This window comes from Perognathus longimembris, chromosome 1 (genome assembly GCF_023159225.1).
Source record: "Perognathus longimembris pacificus isolate PPM17 chromosome 1, ASM2315922v1, whole genome shotgun sequence".
Classification (NCBI taxonomy): domain Eukaryota; kingdom Metazoa; phylum Chordata; class Mammalia; order Rodentia; family Heteromyidae; genus Perognathus; species Perognathus longimembris.
The window spans coordinates 142,192,909-142,212,304 of NC_063161.1; the positions used below are offsets into that span (position 1 = coordinate 142,192,909).

A 19,396-nucleotide genomic window follows, 5' to 3' on the forward strand; every position below is an offset into this window, starting at 1 on the left:
ATCATGCATTTTTTAATCCAAGAAGGACCATTTACCATTTTTTAATAAGAACCCATTTATTTCTTATATTCAATTTAATTTTTTAAAACATTAATAAGCCAAAAATCCAGCTTACATTCATTTTAAACATTTCATAAGTATTTATTTAGTCATTTTAAAAAAGAGCAACTTATCCTGATCTGGTTATTACACATGGTGTACATGACATATAATATGTACGGTTATTGTTTCATTATGTCAATTTACATTTTAGAAAACTAATAGCTAAAATTTTATTTTAAGAAAGCACGAAAAATTGGTCTGTGAAGAGAGCAACCTATTATAGTACACAAAGTATAGTATATAGTACACAAAGAAAGCAATTGTGGCTCCCAACTTAAAGACGAGAGTTTTTTCCTTGTTTTGTTTCCTATTAATCTCCAAATTGTGATAGCAACCAATGCTGAAAATCAATGCAGACTTTCTCTTGCTGAGCCTTGTTTCTCAGGAAAAAGATAATATCATAAAATTTAATTTACTATGATGTTGTTGCATTAGGTAGTTATCATTCAGAAACCATAAAAGAATCCTTAGTGGCTTAGAAAGAATGCATAAATCAAATAAAATTGAAAATGACTGAAGTACTTTGTGGAGAATGCCTAGGGAAATAAGAATCAAGTCTACCAGTTACTACTCAACATGACAAAAAAAATCAACCATGTAACATAAAGTTTTCAAAATGCTTTGCATTTCTCCTGCTCTTCCCTTCTTAATTCAGTCTTACAAAAATTCTTGCCAAATATAATGATGTGATTAAAATTATTCTGATTTTATAATGAAATAAGACCTTTAAAATACAACTTTCTCGGGCTGGGAATATGGCCTAGTGGCAAGAGTACTTGCCTTCTACACATGAAGCTCTTGGTTCGATTCCCCAGCACCACATATACGGAAAACGGCCAAAAGGGGCGCTGTGGCTCAGGTGGCAGAGTGCTAGCCTTGAGCGGGAAGAAGCCAGGGACAGTGCTCAGGCCCTGAGTCCAAGGCCCAGGACTGGCAAAAAAAAACACAAAAACTTTCTCCAAACTACTCTCTCAGAAAGACAAGTGAATCTTGCCCAATGGCTATATTTTATAGAACCCCAGACACCCAGTTGTAAGACATACCAATTTTATGGGTCTCTACTAAGACAATGATAATACTAATTGTAGTGATAATACAATCGTCCTTGGTTTTTAAGAGGCATTCCAATTTTTGAGATGCTCTTATGTAAAGAAAAATGTTTTAGATTTGGTGAAAAATGGTTTATGCTTCACAGAATAGCATCTCAAGGAATTAAATCTATAACCACTAATGATAGAGCAAGGGAAGGGTCTGAGTATCTGCATTTGGGACAACTCTACTGATGCCCTAGGCCCACATAGCCTCCTTCCTACTATGATTAAAATTATTTTCTGTGTGTCGCAATAGCAACCCAAATTACATACATGAGAATAAGCATGCTTTTTAATGAGATGACACAAGAGCAGGACATCCATATATTGATATATATATATATAAATATGCATATATTTATATCAATATATGTCTTCATTAAATTAATTTAGTATTTCCTTCATTCACCAGATTTAAAGGATTGAGAGGAAAACATACACTGTGCACTCATAGTCTAGCTGAAGTGACAAGCTCAGTAACAATAGAAGTGAATGATTGGTTTGTGAGTTTTTCCCCTCTTTGGTTTTTCAAGACATGGTCTCACTATGTAACCTAGACAAGCCTTTGTAGCCAAGTCTAGCCTGTAACTCCCTGTGTAGACCAGTCTGATCTTGAGCTCATGATCCTCTTGCCTGTGCCGTCTAAGTGCTACAATCACAGGCATGCACCACCATGGCTGGCCAGGTATGATGGTTTGTGACAAGCTGGTTAAGATGAGAAATTTGTTTTTCAGAATCCCCTTCTTGTGGTCCCAGGTAAGGGCTAGTCAAAAGAGGGACCTGCCCTTGATTTCAGAAGGCAGAAATAAAGCCAGTGGTTCTTGCAGGTCAGCGCCTTCCACTTTGTCCCTGCCTGCCTTCGTGCCCTATTTCTAATGGTGATCAATCCCACTGACCAGCAACAGCCATGTTTATTCCAGGCTGCAATGCCACTGGGGTCTGTGGGGAGGTTAAGGATCTTATGTCACCTGAGTCTCTCTTTCAAGATTCTACAGTTGAGTAGGTGTAGGATCTGAAAGTGGGTTGTCAGTAATTCCTTGGCCTTTCCAACATCTAGTTTGGACCTTGTCTCCAAGCTTCTTCCAAAGCTATGTAAGGTCAGATTCCCCAAACAAATCTCTTCTACAACATCCCTGGCAGCTGTGCTTCCTGACTTAGACTGGTGTAAGCAGTGTGGCTGCTGGCATGAGAGAGGATAAGCCTGCCTGCCATACATGCACAGAGGCCATGCCCTCAGGCTGGGGAGGTTGGCAACAGTGGAGGTTTTATGAGGTCCAAGATCAAAGGCAGGGCAATGGGGCCAAGCTGGCAAATGGCTGGCTTCCTGAGAGGCACAGGCATTTTTATGGCTTTAGTGTAAGGCTAAAGCCTTACACTTTTATGGCCTTAGGATACAATCTTTGGGGTTGAACTGCAGGGGGCATAGAGGGAGGGGCCAGGGAGATGGTCAGTCTATGCAGCACGTCACTTTTTTTATGGCAAAGAATTAGTGGGATGTTGAAATGTAATGCGCTTCCCTCCCCACCAGGTGGTATTTGAAAGAAAATGTGTAAGTTTTACACTGAACTGGTAACTGTTGCCTTCCTAGGAATATATATTTGTTCAATGTGGGTCTTGGGCTCAGGGCCTGGGCACTATCCCTGAGCTTTTTCTGCTCAAGGCTAGTGCTCTTCCACTTGGAGCCACAGTACCACTTCTGGTTTTCTGGTAGTTAATTGGAGACTTATAAGAGTCTCATAGTCTTTCCTGCTTGGGCTGGCTTTGAACTACCATCTTCAGATCTCAACCTTCTGAGCAGTTAGGATTACAGGTGTGAGCTACCAGTGCCCAGCTAGAGATTTATTTTAGAAGCTTTAATTTTCTCAGAAATGCAATGTGGCTTTTACCACTTGACATTTTTTGTCCCCAGTTTGGGAACTAGGTTCTACTGCACACTAGGCAAGCGTATACCACTGAGCTATACCCCTAGCCCCAATTATCATCCATGAGACTGTAGCACTGAAAACACCTTTGCTTGTGAATATAAATAGTAGTTTATCTGAGACTGGAAATCTAGGATGTAATTTTTTTCCCTCTCAGATACCCTAGAAATAAATACCCTTATCTTCTAATGTGCAAAATGATTCATCAGTGCCCTAAAGGTTAGTCAGATTCTCTTCCCTTTGTAGGTAATGTTATTTATGAGACAGACATAATTTTTCTATTTTTCCAGGGCATTCAAAAATTTCACTAAGATTATTTCCAGACATGGATCTGTTTTTAATAATTTTTTTGGCACTCACTAAGTGATTTTAAATGGAATATGGAAGATTTTGGTTGCACATACTTCTTTTCCAGATTTCAGCTTGCGGATGTATTCTTTGATGTCCTTACTGCTTCCCCTGCATTCTATTCTCCATATATGAGAAAAGTATTTCCTGTGATTATTCTTATGTTACTTTATTCTTTAGGCATTCAGTTACCTCTGAGTTTTTGCTTTATTTTCAAATGAATTTCTAGAGCTGTTTGTTTAAATCTTTTTTCATTTATTGTTAGTGGTCCTCATCTCTCATCTCTAAGAAACTTGTGTGTTCTCTTAGCCCTGAAATGGTCCCTGTATCACTATGATTCCATTTTCTACCCGTCTTGTCCAACCAATCCTCTTTGTTCAATGTGTTAATTCTCTAGTTTCTTCTTCTTTTTGTAGGCATAAATGAAAGTTTAGATTGGGACCTGACTTAGACAATTGTTTGTTTCTCAGTGGGTTTTGTACTGACAGCTGATAAACACTTATGTGCTTTCCAATTGGGGTGGTTAGTAGCTGAGTTTTCCTTGTGGGTATGAAGCCAAGAAAAGAGCAGAAGGTAGAATTTTATATCCAGTGAGCTGGGTGACTTGTGGAGTTCTAGAGGAACCAAATCCTCAATCAAAAAGTATTGCCCGTGGTTTGTGGTGATGAGAGTGTAGTGATAAACAAAGCAACCAAGATACCCAGCTAAATTTGAACTTAAAAAAAAAAGCAATGTTTTCCTCATATAATCCAGTCTCAAGTCTTACATTGTACTGAGAAGCTGCATAGGCAGGGGTCCTGATGGAAAGCCTCAACTCATTGGCCTGTTCCCCTCTGACCTTTCCTTAGGGAGCCTTTCCTTCTGGTCCTAAAGCTATAGAAGTTGGGGTTGTGTGATGGCTGTGGATAGGAACATAGATACTGGGGGTAATAAGGGAGATGAACGGAGGCACTGCTCTGTTTCTCTGTGTTTGATGTGGAAGCCTCATATCCCATCCCTAGTACTGACCCCTTTCCCACTGGTCTGGCTGGGTGCCTTGAGGTCTCATTCCAGCAGAGGCGATGCTTTCTGTAATACATCGTCCACCCCAGGAGACAGCCCAAGAAATGCAGCGTGATTGACTGTCCCTGTTGCAGGATGCTGAAGTGGCTTCTCCACGCCCTGCGCTCACCATTGGCATCTAGTCCCCCCCCTCCACTCCAACAATTCCACAATTCGGCCCTTTATCTTGGTATCCTTGGACATTTGAGATTTGCAGAACCTAGCTATTTATTCCCCAGGCAGGCTTTCCCTTCACTTGTTCATCAAAGGAATATGAAGGGTATAGGTTATAATGATGCAGTCCACTGAATTGAGCAGTTCTAAATTCAAACTTGTGGATTGTTTTTTCCTTTCTGTGGTCCAGTGTATGAAATAAAAGAAGCAAAGAACTGACTGGCCCATTAGACTTTAAATCAAGAAAATCAAGCAAGGCGATCAATACACAATGGAACTGGCAGCTTGCATACCTCTGCAGAAGCTCTCTGACCCAGACCACAAACCATTGGGTAGACACAAAAGGATGCTGCTTCCCACGAGGTCAAATCCAGGGCGACACCGGACCCCACAGGCTGCATTGAAGTGGTTCTTGCAAGTGTTTTGGATAAAGTAGCCATTTTCAGGAGGCTTCAGGGCAGGGCAGTGGACAACTAACATAAAATCCAGAAGCAAAGTCAGCCTTTGTCTATGGACCAACATCCTTTTCAGTTTGTTTACTAGGACAGTCAGTACACACATCTCAGTTCTCCACAGCTTTCCTAACGACTACATTTGGATTTCTAAGTGAATATTTGGAAAAAGAACACTATACCCCAGTCCTATTTGTACTGACTTCAGACTAAATTTAAATACAGGCAAATATAATTTTTAAACTTAAAAAAGCTTACTTGTATTAATACCTACATGGACAAATGCACTATGTTCTAGGGTTTCATCTCCTTGTTTGATGCATCTGCAGATGAAGCCGAGGGTCTTATAAATGCTAAACACACATTCTACAACTAAACTATACCCCACTCCTCTTTTATGACTGTGATGATAATTATTATTATTATCAATTAGTTGTACGAGGTGGCTCCATTTTGACATGTTCATTTATGGATGCAGTGTCCCTTGATCAGAGTCTCCACCTCCATCATGCTCCCTCTCCTCCTCCCCCTCCCCAAACCAGTCTCCATAGCTCCTTTGACAGCATAAAGTATTTTGGCCATATTAACCCTTCTTCACTCTCTCTTTTGCCCTCCCACTCATGCCCACATCCCAGCCAGGATATGTTTCATATTCCTAATATACAATTTTAAAGCACATATGAATTGTTCAAAGGGGCTTCAGTATGTATCTCACACTTGCACATACTATGCTGTAATCAGATTGATTGTATGTGTGTGTATATATGCTACTATATGTGCTTATACATTATGTAAATCCTTTAGGTCAGCCTCTACATATGAGAGAAAACATGTGACCTTTGACCTTCTGTACCTGGATTACTTCACTTTGATGGTTTCCAGATCCATTCACTTTTTTCCTGCAAGCGACGTAATTTCATTCTTCTCTATGTCAGCCCTTAGTATTTGGTTTTTCATATGCCATTAGACATTTTTCTCCTTAATTATGGTAGCATGGAATAATGGACAAATAAGTCTAGAAAAATATATTTGCTATAAACCCTCTTATACATGGCACATATTACTTAGACTTTTTTTTCATTTTGACACAATAATGAGACACTTATGCAAATATATTTTTTTTGTTTCTTTGTTTTGTGAAAGTACCAGGGTTTGGATTCAGGGCCTTATGCTTTCTCAGCTGCTTCTCTACCACTTGAACCATGACTCTAGCTTGCCTTTTTGCCAACTAATTGGAGATGAAGTGTCTCAGGCTTTTCTGGAAGGGCTGGTTTTGAGCTGTGATCTTCCTGATATAGCTCTCTCTTAAGAAAGCTAGGATTGCAGGTATGAGCCATTGGCACCTGGCTTGAAAATAACTTCCTGTGAATTTGACTACCACCAGAGCTAAGAGGAGCTCATTTGTTAATCAAATTGGTTGTTAAAGTAGTAGCATTTGTCTTTTGTGTTCATTTGAGGGTTTTTTTTTTTTTTAAGAGTACTAGTTCTTTATGTTTTCATGGCTATGTTACTCGGTGTCTTGGAACAAGATACTGTTTGGTGGGAAAAAGCAGCTATATTATAAAAGCAACCTACTCTTAGTGACAAGAGAAAGGGACCATAAAGAGCATTTCAAATGAATTGGATGAAAACCCATTATTTCTTTTTTGCCAGTCCTGGGGCTTGAACTCAGGGCCTGAGCACCGTCCCTGGCTTCTACCACTTGAGTCACAGTGCCACTTCCAGTCTTTTCTGTTTGTGTGGTGCTGAGGAATTGAAGCCAGGGCTCCCTGAATGCGAGGCAAGCACTCTACCACTAGGCCACATTCCCAGCCCCATACCCGCTATTTCTGTCCTATAAAGTAGCATTTTTATTTCCTGTCTGCCAGTGGCAGGAGACTTACCTTGGCAGGTCTGGCCCGTTGCCCGATATCCTTCCTTACACACACAGTCTTCAGGGGCTGTGCTTCCAGGTGGAGAGGTGTGATTTTCATCAGGACATGAAATACATGTGCTGATTCCTCCTGGCAAAGCTTCAGGCTTGTAGGTTCCTGGCGGGCAAGCTGAGGGCAGACACACACAGCCTTCAGACACACACACTTCAATGCATGTGATATATCCAGCAAGTCACTGAAAGGCTTGAAACCATGTAGGGAGGAAAGTAGCCAAACAATAGCTTTTGTGTAGCAACAGCAATATAATTCAAGCAAGGAGAGAAGCCAACTTTTTTTTTTTTTACCTTTAAAGAGTGACATTGTTTGTTATAGGCAGGTTATATAGGTTCTCAGCTTCTGTTGCGCAGTACAGTAGACCTGTCCACTGACTTGTGGGAAAAAATTCAAAAGAGCAAGAGACATTAAGGGACTGGAGAAATCACTGATTCTCAACAGATACTACGATACTATCGATATTTCATCTGCCCCTCCCTGTCCTGTGTAGTTTCATCTCCACCCTGAGACCCTACTGCATGCAGTAGAGAACTGTGTTAGATATGCAAAAGACTCTTAGCCCATTGTTCTCATTCAAAGTCCTTGACAAAGAATGAGGAGAAGTGGAAGGGCTTGAGGGAAATAATCCAACTCTTGGAAAATAGACCCTTTGAAGAAAAAAAAATTTTTTTTTAAGATTTTGCTTTTCCCAGGCTCACAGGAGAAAAAAAAAAAGATTAAAAGCAGAATCTAATTGACCTCGCTTCAAATCTTTCCTCTGTACTGACAGTGTGGCTTTGAATTTGTAACTTCATCCTTTGGGAATAACACATCTGTAAAATAACTCAAAATTAAGAGATTTAATAATGAATAAAGGAGCTAAAGGGACTTGCCATGCTCAGTGAAGCCAATTAAATGCAGCAGAGTAATAAGATGCATTTGATTATTAAAACGGAGTAGAAATCGAAGAATGGGAATATATGGTTGATGTTTTATAGTAACTCATTACTTCCTCGTGTGTTAATAAGTAACATCCAAAGTTATTAATATTTGTATATGAATTAATATTATTAGTATCATCATATCCATTGTAAAGATGAGAAAATGAAGCTAAGAGGGACTTGCTGACTAAAGCTGTTTCAGTGGATGACAGGTAGAATGTTTAAAAATTATCTTTAGTTGTACAAAGGGGATTTCAACTCAACATGTCAGTATCTGAGTACAATGAAGCTCGATTAATGACAGTCCTTTTATAGTCCCCCCTCCTTCCCCCAGTCTCTCCAATCTTACCCATTTACTCAATCTTACCAGTTATGTTTTCACATATGTACTTTGAATATGACTCCATTTGGCTGACTTTTGTTTTGTTTTGTTTTTTGGCCAGTCCTAGGCCGTGAACTCAGGGCCTGAGCACTGTCCCTGGCTTCTTTTTGTCAAGGCTAGCACTCTGCCACTTGAGCCACAGCGCCACTTCTGGCCATTTTCTGTATATGTGGTGCTGAGGAATCGAACCCAGGGCCTCATGTATACGAGGCAAGCACTCTTGCCACTAGGCCATATCCCCAGCCCTTGGCTGACTTTTTAAACAGAGCTATAGGTTTAAATAGCATCCACCATGTCCCAGGGATTCTTTTATATACTTATAAATCTCATTTTAATCACCTTTAAAATCTATGAAGTAACTAACCTAATAATGTCATTTCAAAATGAAAAGACTAAGTCCTTAAGAGGCTGAAAAACCTTGCACTGCACAAAAACACTGCACAACACATTAGCATCTGTGTGGGGATTTGAACCCAGGCAGCTGGGATCCAGACCATGTGCACTACATATATGCTGCTTACTAAATACAGGTCTTGAATGTTAAAGCTAAAACTAAGCCATTATAATATACTATAACTATAGAAGAAATCACATTAAGAAATAGGATTCTCAATATGATGTATTAATTAGGACAATAACCACACTTGTAAGACTCCTGGTTATATTTAGAAAGATTCCATATTCACATCATATATATATATATATAATTTTCTTTAAGGACAAACAGAAAATATACCAAGGACTTTTTGGAAGATATGAGAAAGATAGCCATATTACAATATGAAAGTTGGCCGAGAATAAGTTAGAAATTTCCAAAAGAAGAAATGCAAAAAAATCAAATTTGTTAACTTATTAATGATGTAAAAAAAAGATAATGGCTTCTTTTTAATTTTACATTTTTTTGTTTTTTGTTTTTGTTTTCGTTTTTGGCCAGTCCTGGGGCTTGAACTCAGGGCTTGAGCACTGTCCCTGGCTTCTTTTTGCTCAAGGCTAGCACTCTGCCACTTGAGCCACAGAGCCACTTCTGGCCATTTTCTGTATATGTGGTGCTGGGGAATTGAACCCAGGGCCTCACGTATATGAGGCAAGCACTCTTGCCACTAGGCCATATCCCCAGCCCCTAATTTTACATTTTTTAATTAAAAAAAAAAAAGATTTTTATCGAGCAAGAAGGCACTGGTGTGTCAGGCCCTGTCAGGACCACACCCAAGGTGGGGATCTCAGGGAACAGCCAATTTTACATTTTTAAAAAGATGTTAATACCCAGTACCAGCAAGGATGCAGGAAAACACTCTCTGTCCTGCTCTGTTGGGAAGCCTGGGAAGTTTCTGTAGGTTAATCAGAGGAAAGGCACAAAAGGCCTTCTGGAGCTTTCTCCTTCAGAAATGTTATTTTTTTAATTGTTCGACAATGAAGATAACAGAAATTGTTCACAGAGAGAAGATTTGTTAAATTCCTACTACATATCCATCCAACGGAATACAAGCCAGAAAAAATTTAATTCTTCATGTGGTAAGTCATTTTGTAATTTGTCTCAAAAAAAAAAAAAAGCACATTTTCATCTGGGTAATGGTAGCTCATGACTGTAATCCTACCTACTTGGGAAGCAGAGATTGGAAGAATCACAGTTCAAGGCCAGCCTGGAGAAAAAAAAAAAACACTTCATGAGATACTACCTCAACCAATTGCTGGCACAAGAAGCTGAGCTTGAGAGGAACATGGCTCCAGGAAAGTGCAGGGGAAAAATTTCCAGACTCCATAGCAACAGAAAAAGCAAGCCCTGGTAGCTTGCATCTGTCATCTCAGATACAGTGGAAAGTACAAACTGGAGGATCAATATTCAAGTCAGCTCTAGGAAAAATGTGACACCCTAACTCAGCATAAATGCTAGAAAAATGATTCAAGAGTTAGAGCCAGTACTGCCAAAGAGAAATCAAGCATATTTCCTGAACTCATATGAATTGGATGATCCTATTTGACATACAAACATACTTGAGAATGAAGGAATTGATCCTTAAGGATATATATACACATATATATGTATGTGTGTATATGTATATATATATACATATTTATACATATTTATCTCTGGTTCAATTCTCAGGATTTGGGGGCTCTTTTTGTTGGTCTACCATTTCTGTATCTATTATAATGAATAGGTATTCCTTGAGTAAAACCAAAATGAACCTAATTGTACATCCTAGTTAAGAAAACAGACACATCTCAAATCCTCTGTTTCATTTCAGAGTTGGTTCTCAGACCTTGGAGAGCACTTTGGATGTGTCCTTTTTCCTGTATGTCTTTCCTTCAACAGTCAAAGGAAAACCATGGTGTTTGATTCTAACTGCCCAGTCTCCTGTAATTCTTCCTCCTCCTGCATGGACACGACTCTTGTGTCAGCTGAGATCATCTCACCTTTTCCAGGTTTGCAAACTCCTGCATTCTGCCTTCATCTCTGCCCTTCAGTCAAATCCCTTTCTACGTACACACTATCTCCATGTGGTCATCAGGAGAAGGGTGAATCTGTGGATGTTTGTAACTTTCCCACCTCCCGTCACCTATAATCAGCCAGTGAATTCTATGTTCTACTCAGAGCTGCTTCACAGTCAGCTAGCACCTAGTATTGTACCACCCCTGTCCCCTGCCATGTCTCATTTGATTAAACTTGGGAGCCTGAACAATTTTAGTAAATATCACCCCCCAATCCCCCATGCTCCACTTCCTTTCCTAGCCTCCATTTAGTGCTTGAGTGTTGGTGAGTTTTCCTGCCTCAGAGTGAACCTCCACCCTTCTTCCAGACTCCTGTTCCTCACAGCTTCTCCAGCTTCTTCAGACAGATGGGACTGCCTTCTCTTCTGGGCACTCAGAGCAAGCACATCACCTGGCCTCTCATCTGGTGCCTATGTACTTGTATGTACAGTGGACTTGTCTCCTTCTCTGGGTGTGCTACTTGCTCCTGTAAGTTCCAAGAGTCAATTATTTGACTCTGCCATTATTCATCCCATTGCCTGGGCTGGCAGGCAATCCATAAAAGGAAGGCAAACAAACAAACAATAAGCTCTGCTATTGTGTAGAAGGGGAGTCTGGGTAAGGACAGTACCAAGACCAAGAAGAGTAACAATGAAATGAGGTGAAAGGGTGTGCCAGCAATTAGTTGAGATAGTATCTCATGAAGTGTTTTTTTCCCCTAGGCTGGCCTTGGCCTGTGATTCTTCCAATTTCTGCTTCCCAAGTAGGTAGGATTATAGTCATGAGCTACCATTACCTGGCTGAAAATGTGCTTTTTTTTTTTTGAGACAAATTACAAAATGACTTACCATGTCAAGAATTAAATTTTTTTTTCTTTTTTTTTCTTTTTTTTTTTTTGGCCAGTCCTGGGCCTTGGACTCAGGGCCTGAGCACTGTCCCTGGCTTCTTCCAGCTCAAGGCTAGCACTCTGCCACTTGAGCCACAGCGCCACTTCTGGCCGTTTTCCATATATGTGGTGCTGGGGAATCGAACCCAGGGCCTCATGTATATGAAGCAGGCACTCTTGCCACTAGGCCATATCCCCAGCCCAAGAATTAAATTTTTCTGTCTTGTATTCCATTAGCCTCGACGTTAACAAGTTATGGGGTTACTGGCAAATCAATTTGTTTCCTTTTCCTGCAGTATATAGAAATTACAACTAACCATGTCTGTGATCATTCCAAAACTAAGAAGTGATGATTCTGTAAATAGCATAGTACTACAAAGTAACCTAGAGAAATTTCCATGCAAGGGGCCAGATTCTAGCTACTGATTTTATACATTTTTAAATATTAAAAATATTTTTCCAAAATCTTTTTAATAATCAAGGGTTTACAACACGAAGTAGAGAATAGTGTTTGGGATAAAAATATCCAAAAGTACATTTGGAAATACATTGTGAAATTCATACCCATAATGGAAAACAGACCTTAGGAGAACTATTAAAAGCATTGCACAATTTTAGAGGGAGAGGTGGAATCAGCCTCCTTGATTCCCAAGTGGACGATCTCTTGTAGAAAATCAAGCAAAAGTTGAAAAGATGAGATAATTCTGTGGCCTGAACAAGTTTCACAAGTCTTGATAAAGGTTTATGGGAGTTCAAAAAAATGGTTTAAATGAGACATTTCCTTCCTGGGAGCATACCAAATATGATTTCTTAACTGCCCATGTTGTTGTTAAAATAAGCACTTTCTCTTTTCAGAAACAGTAACTATCACTAGAAGTATGACTCTGGAAGTTATCATGGTGTCCTATCATTAGATTTTTTTTTCTCCAGCTGACACGCAATGCTTTGACTGAAGTCAATTAGGACACCACAAACAAACCAGATTTGAATTTGGAACAGACAAGGGAGTCTCCATCTCTCCAATCTATCTCTTCATTAAATATCAACTTCTTTAACATATTCATACATGTACATAACATACCCAGTGACTTCACATTTTGAAAAATTCTTCCTTATACATAATCTAAGATTAACTTAAGAAAACCAAGGGAAAGATAAAAGGCTTTTTTGGTACAATTCATTATTAAAGGTTAATGAATAATTAAACATTTATAGTTCAGCCTGGCATAGTTTCATGCCTGTAATCCTGGTTATGTAGGTAGTGGCATGTCCAAAAAAAAAATAATTAAAGCCATACAGAATTAAGGTATGGCTCAAGTGGTAGAGTATACACATAACAAGCAGACAATCCTGAGTTAGAATGCCAGTACCAACCATATATATATGTGCATGTATGTATCAACACACAGCATGCACATACACACACACACACACACACACACACACACACACACAGAGTCAGACCAATAAAGGAGCTGCATTTGGCCATATACTAAATAATTCCAGTGGAGTCCAATTAGGTAGACTATCATGGCAGCTCATATAGTTGTGCAATTCCAAAGCCTTCATTTCTGCTGCATCTAATATACAAGCCCCCAGGGAAAGGCTCTTTATCATTACAACACCATGCTTCTTTTCAACACTATATATTTGATCTGAGTAAGGCATCTGTCACTGCGATTGTTGTGATGGGATGATTATGAGTTTGGGGATCCACTGCCCTAGAGGGGACGAGATTTCCCCATAATGAGTCAAGGCAAGAACTCTAGTATGTCCACAGGGATCTTTTCATTAGGCAACTTCAATCCATAATATTCTATTTTCTATGGGGAATTTGATGATACTTTCAATCACCCTGAAGTCATCGCATCAGAGCATGTGTGGAATGCACTGGCGCCCTGCCACTTTGCCTGTGATTGCTCAGCTCATTTGGCTAGAGTGCAGATTATTTGGACAGAATTGAAAATCTGAACCCTGTGTGGTTCCATAACAGCACATGGCAACCTAACCACAGGATGCCATGTTGCAAATGCCAGCACCTTCTCCAACTTGCCAGGGTGGTGATGGATCACCAGTCTATCCAAAATAAACACAAAACCCCACATCCTCAAAAGACTGTACAAATGAAAATGCATCACAAATAAAGCTTCCCATGTTAAGAACTAGTATAAGGCTTGGAAATGGTGGTTCATGCCTCTAATCCTAGCTACTCGGGAGGCTAAAGGTTCAGAGCCAGCCTGGGCAGAAAAGCCTGGGAGACTCTGTTTCCAAAATAACCAGCAAACAAACAGGGCTAGAGTAGGGCTCTGGTGGTAGAGGCACTCAAAAGCAAGCTAAGTGAGTGAAGGTCCCAAGTTGAAACTTCAGATCAACCCTCCTTGCCCCACCCCCAAAATCAGACATACATATACACAAGTAGATTCATTTGTAAATAAACCTGGCTGAGTACAAAGCATTTAGAGTAAGTCTTTTATTGCAAACTGTATCCTTAACTATCTTGAAATATTAACTGACTGACTGAAAAATGTACAGTCATCCTGAGTTTTGTAAAAAAAAAAACTTTGTGGGCATACAGTTTTAGGCAAGATCCTCTGATGATTTTTGACCTTACTTTTCTTTTTTAAAATACAGTAAAAAAAAAAAAAAAGCCCTCGATGCATATCCTACAACATTAAGAAAAACGAGAGAAGGGGTAGGTTGAGAGGGATGAGTGAAAATGCTAAAAGGGGTGACATTGATCAAGATGCATTGTATTCTAAGTTGCTTTGTTGAACGGCAACTCTTTTGTAAACTACTTATAGATATTTAAAAATAGCCAATAATTCAGGATTATATAAAACAGTATAAAGTTTACTAAAAGTTAAAAGACTTTTGTTTCAACTCTTCCTTTGATGTTGGACGTTGATATTGGCAATTTTATTTTAATTAATTAATTAATTTATTTATTTATTTATTTATTGCCAGTCCTGGGCCTTGGACTCAGGACCTGAGCACTGTCCCTGGCTTCCTTTTGCTCAAGGCTAGCACTGCCACTTGAGCCACAGCGCCACTTCTGGCCATTTTCTACATATGTGGTGCTGGGGAATCGAACCCAGGGCTTCATGTATACAAGGCAAGCACTCTTGCCACTAGGCCATATTCCCAGCCCCGATATTTGCAATTTTAAACAACCTTTATAAAAGCATTTTGTTTTTCGTGATAATGGGATTTGAATTCAGAGTTTCACACTTGCTAAACAAGCAATCTGCTATTTGTGCCACCCTGTTTTAGTCTAGTTATTTTTCAGGTAGGATCTCATACATTTTTGCCCTGATGAGTCTTGCACCATGCTTTTCCTACCTATATCTCTCAAATAGCTGGGATTACAGATGTGAACCACCATGCTAGCCTCTCATGTCTTTGATTCACTAATGTTTTCCCCCCTTAGACAAAAGACTAACTTCCCAAACTAATGAGACTATTGTATATTTTATTATATATTCAAACTATTATATATTCAGACTATTATACTTTATATTCCCATTATCAGGACTAAAATTGCACAACTGACTGTATTCTTTTTAACCATTGGCTAGTAACAGGTTTTTTTTAATGATCAATTAATCATTATTTAAATGGGAAGTCCTGTGGATTTCGGCACAATAGGGTTTCAGTGTGAATCTAGGATCCGATTATCCGTGGGATTTACATACTGGCCAAACAGAAGCCTGTTTGCTTCAAGAATTTATGAATCTTTTGGGAGATTGTCCACATCAGGGATAATACTCAAGTACAATCCAGATTGGTGTGATCTTTGCTTAATAGGAACAGACACTATGTTGGTGTATTTATTAGTATCACATAGGCTTGCAAGATGCTACCTTTGGGGGAAACTGGGAGAAGGATAAAGGGGATTTCTCTACATTCCCTTTTAAAAGTCACACGAATCTATAAGTGTCTCAAAAGAAAATGTACAATGAATTTGTTTCTAAATAGCAGGAGACAGAAGCAAACTGTCAAGTTGCCTCCAGAAGTACTGAAAGTAGAGAAACAACAGTTGGAAGACGAGTGGATCCTGGCCACTATAGAGCTTTGCTAAACACAAAACACTTTGATATGTGGAAAAAAATCATGCTGAAAAATGCACATGAGCATTCTGACTGGAAAAGGCATTACTGAAAGGAGCATATTTGTATTCATCTATCTATCTATCTATCTTTCTATCTATCTGTCTATCTATCTATCTATTATATATGTAATATGTGCATCCACTATGTATACAATGCATAAGCATATATATTCTTATTAGTACTAGTGGGATATTTTTGTGTGTTTGTTGGAACTGGAGTTTGAAGTCAGGGTGCCTGGATACTGTCTCCCTGCTCAAGGCTAACACTGTACCACTTGAGACACTGCTCCCCTTCAGACTTTCTGGTAATTAATTGGAGATAAGAGTCTCATAGACTTTCTTGCGTGGGCTGGCTTTACATCTTGATCTCAGCTTCTAGAGTAGCTAGGATTACAGGTTTGAACTGCCAGTATCCAGCTTTAGTGGAATTTTTTGTATCAGATTTTAAACTCCATGTTTCTTTATAGAAAATTTTATTAACCTAAAAGTATTTATCTTGACACCTTATACATTTATTCTACTCATGTTAGTAGTTTTCAGTTCATTCTTTCAGATTTTTCCCCCTCAGGGGAATAATAATATTCTATACAAATAATAAGACAATTCTCTATTTTATGTTAAACCTTAAATGATGAGATAGAATATCTTGCTTTCTTAAATTTTATAATTTTGCCTTAAGTAGCTCATATATGAGGCATATTTTTCCTCATAATTTCTTCTATAGCTCGTAAGTTATTTTCTTATAACGGCTTCCATATTTTGACAATATCAAATTCTTAAATTTTAAAGGAAAGTTTCCAAATATTAACAATATGCTACATATAGTAACAATGGTCTACTTTATGTATTTGTAACCCTCACAATACCCTGAAAGGTTATGTCTTCTAGTGTCATATAAATTAAAAACACTACCTCAAACCATCAGTACATGCAACTACCACACATACACGCATGCACGCACATACACAAATTTGGGATGAATCTTAGTATTTAGATAACATGAAAGAGATAAATGTGTTATTAGTAACTTCCTATTGTTGAACTTGGCTTTCCAGATGGCTCACTTTGATCCAAAGCCAGAGTTCTCAGGGTCAGTAGACTTGTTCACCTTTGATTCTCCATAAAAGGAATGGAAAATTCCCAGGAAGCTGAGAACCAAGCAGGGTTTCCATATGCTGTGTTGTAGTACTTAAACATATAACTCTCCTGATTCACTTCTTCATTCATTCACCAAAAACTCATTAATATTTGCTATGTATTACATAGAAGCAACTAAATTTTTTTTAAAAAAAGAAGTATAACCTGTAATGAAGGAATTCATAGACTATCAAAGAAGAAAAATCTACCAAAATAACAATAATAATACTATATAGTGAATACAAACAAAGAGATGATATTTATGAGAACCAGAAGATCTACATCTATCAGGGTATTGAGTCTGTGTAGGAAGGAATGAAAGAAGAACTGGGCAAACAGACAAATCATGGGGGAGACTAGGCAGAGGGAGAGAAAGGCCCAAGCATAGAGCCATGAGAAGGCATGGAGAGACTTGGGGGGTGTCAGATCTAAGCAGAAGTTTAACACTATTGTCACATGACATTATTTTGTTGATTGTGAGGTTTGAACTCAGGGCCTGGGCCCTATCCCTGAGGTTTTCCACTCAAGGCTAGCACTCTGACCATGTTGAACCATGAAGCCACTTCTGGTTGTCTGGTAGGTAACTGGATATAAGAGTCTCTCAGACTTTTTTGTCCAAGCTGGCTTTGAACCACAATCCTCAGATCTCAGCATCCTGTGTAGCTACGTCACATGACTTTGATATTCCTTCTAAAACTATTTATTTTTTAAATTTTATTTTGTACTGATAGTAATAATTTGTGGGGTGGTGAAAGTAACAATACGTATATGTACATTATTAAAGTAAATCAGTTGTACAGACGGATTTCTTAGCCCTATTTCTATATATGTATAATATACACTTAATCAGATTCACTCCTCTGTTACTTTTTCTTATGCCCCCCCCCCGATTTTTTACATTTCCCCCCTGTGTTTATTATCTTTAAGTAGTTGTACAGGGGTTTCAATTCAGCATGTGAGGTGGGAGTAGAACGCATCTTGATCAGTGTTACCCCTTTCATCATTCCCCCCATCTTTCCCAGCCCCACCCATCCCCTCAATTTACCTAGTTTCATTTTTACATATGTACATTGAATGTTATGACTATATTACTTTCGAACTCTTTTAAAAGAAATAATGGTACTGCTTTTTAAAGTATCATTTTAGTTTATTGATTTTATCTGTCAGTATAGAATATTAGTTTTCAACCTTAGTACAACTGGTCTTTAGAACTTAAGGTTACGGTGATTTGGGGGATGTGTTAGAGCATCTGTCCTAGACTTACATATACCTAGCTTCTATCAGCAGTGGTCTCTCCATATTGTTTAATATTCCCTGGGATAGGGGACAAAATGACTGTGTGTTTAGAACCACCACCAGTAGCTGTGACAAATATCTCATTCCATTTTAATAGCACAATATTATTGATCCCATTTTATAGATTTGAAAACTAAGGTCTATAGAATTTTAAAAAATTTCCCAGGGGGACAATACAATGAATAAATTACAGGGCCAGAATTCACATGCTACTCATTGCTAACCATCACTGCTTATAAAGCATGGTTGCATAAAGCCTGAGTCATATATATTTCAAAACCACAAGCACTTAGTACGCTACAGGACACCTCGCAATTTCACTGAATTTGGAATGAAGAAGAATTTGAACAACCATAGCCGGATTCCCTCTAGCCTGAGTTATCATTTTCAAATTGCTAACGGGGCAATCAGCCAAACTAGATTAGTCATCTAACATGTAGTGAGGATGAACCACATGTAGATGTTTTGGAGCTAAACAGTGAGAATCTAAACAACTACTTGGAAGCATCCTTTATTTTGAGTGTCATTTAGAAAAGAGCAGCAAAATATTTCAGGGTCATTTCTTCGATGGATAATGGCTGGGCAATGAGACCTATGGATGGATTACAAATAATGGCCCGGAGTTGCGTCATATAGACTCTGCCTCTTTCTAGTTGAATGACATTAGGAAACTGTCTTGAGTTCTTTAAAAGAGTGTTCGTCCTTTGCAAATGAGGGCTGTAAACAGGTAAAGACTCTGCAAGTGGTATGGATCATTTCAAGAGTCAATTTCCAGTACCTCAACATTTGCAAGTACTTAAACTGCTGTGCTTGATAAAATATCTCATAGTGTCTTTTTGCAAGTGTCTGCCTTTCATTTTTCACGAGAAATGTGTACCCCCCATCCCTTTGTGCATTGCTCCAAAGCAAGAAGCCTACAGCACCATTCAAAAGCTTAACATGTGCAAATACCTTTCTAAGTCTAAGGTAGCTTTTCTTAACTAGAGGAACTGTGATGTACATTAGGTCTCTATAGCTTACCTCGGCTTACCTCATATAACTGAAATTAACAATTTCAGTAAGATTTTGGGGGTAGGAGGTGGGAAGAGATTCCTAAAAATCTAGAAAGTAAATAGTGAAATTGATTGGGTAACAAGTACT

The 19,396-nt window shown here is 38.8% G+C and overlaps 1 protein-coding gene across 1 annotated transcript in view; it reads right to left on the bottom strand.

Moving 5' to 3' along the window:
- Positions 1 to 19,396, bottom strand: part of Svep1 (sushi, von Willebrand factor type A, EGF and pentraxin domain containing 1) — a 148,364-nt gene that overhangs the window by 93,876 nt on the left and 35,092 nt on the right. Inside the window, exons 4-5 of the mRNA XM_048338880.1 lie at positions 7,014 to 7,172; positions 4,972 to 5,151 (exon numbers count right to left, since the gene is read on the bottom strand). Coding sequence (XP_048194837.1) covers positions 4,972 to 5,151; positions 7,014 to 7,172 — 339 coding nt within the window. The remainder of the gene's footprint in view (positions 1 to 4,971; positions 5,152 to 7,013; positions 7,173 to 19,396) is intronic.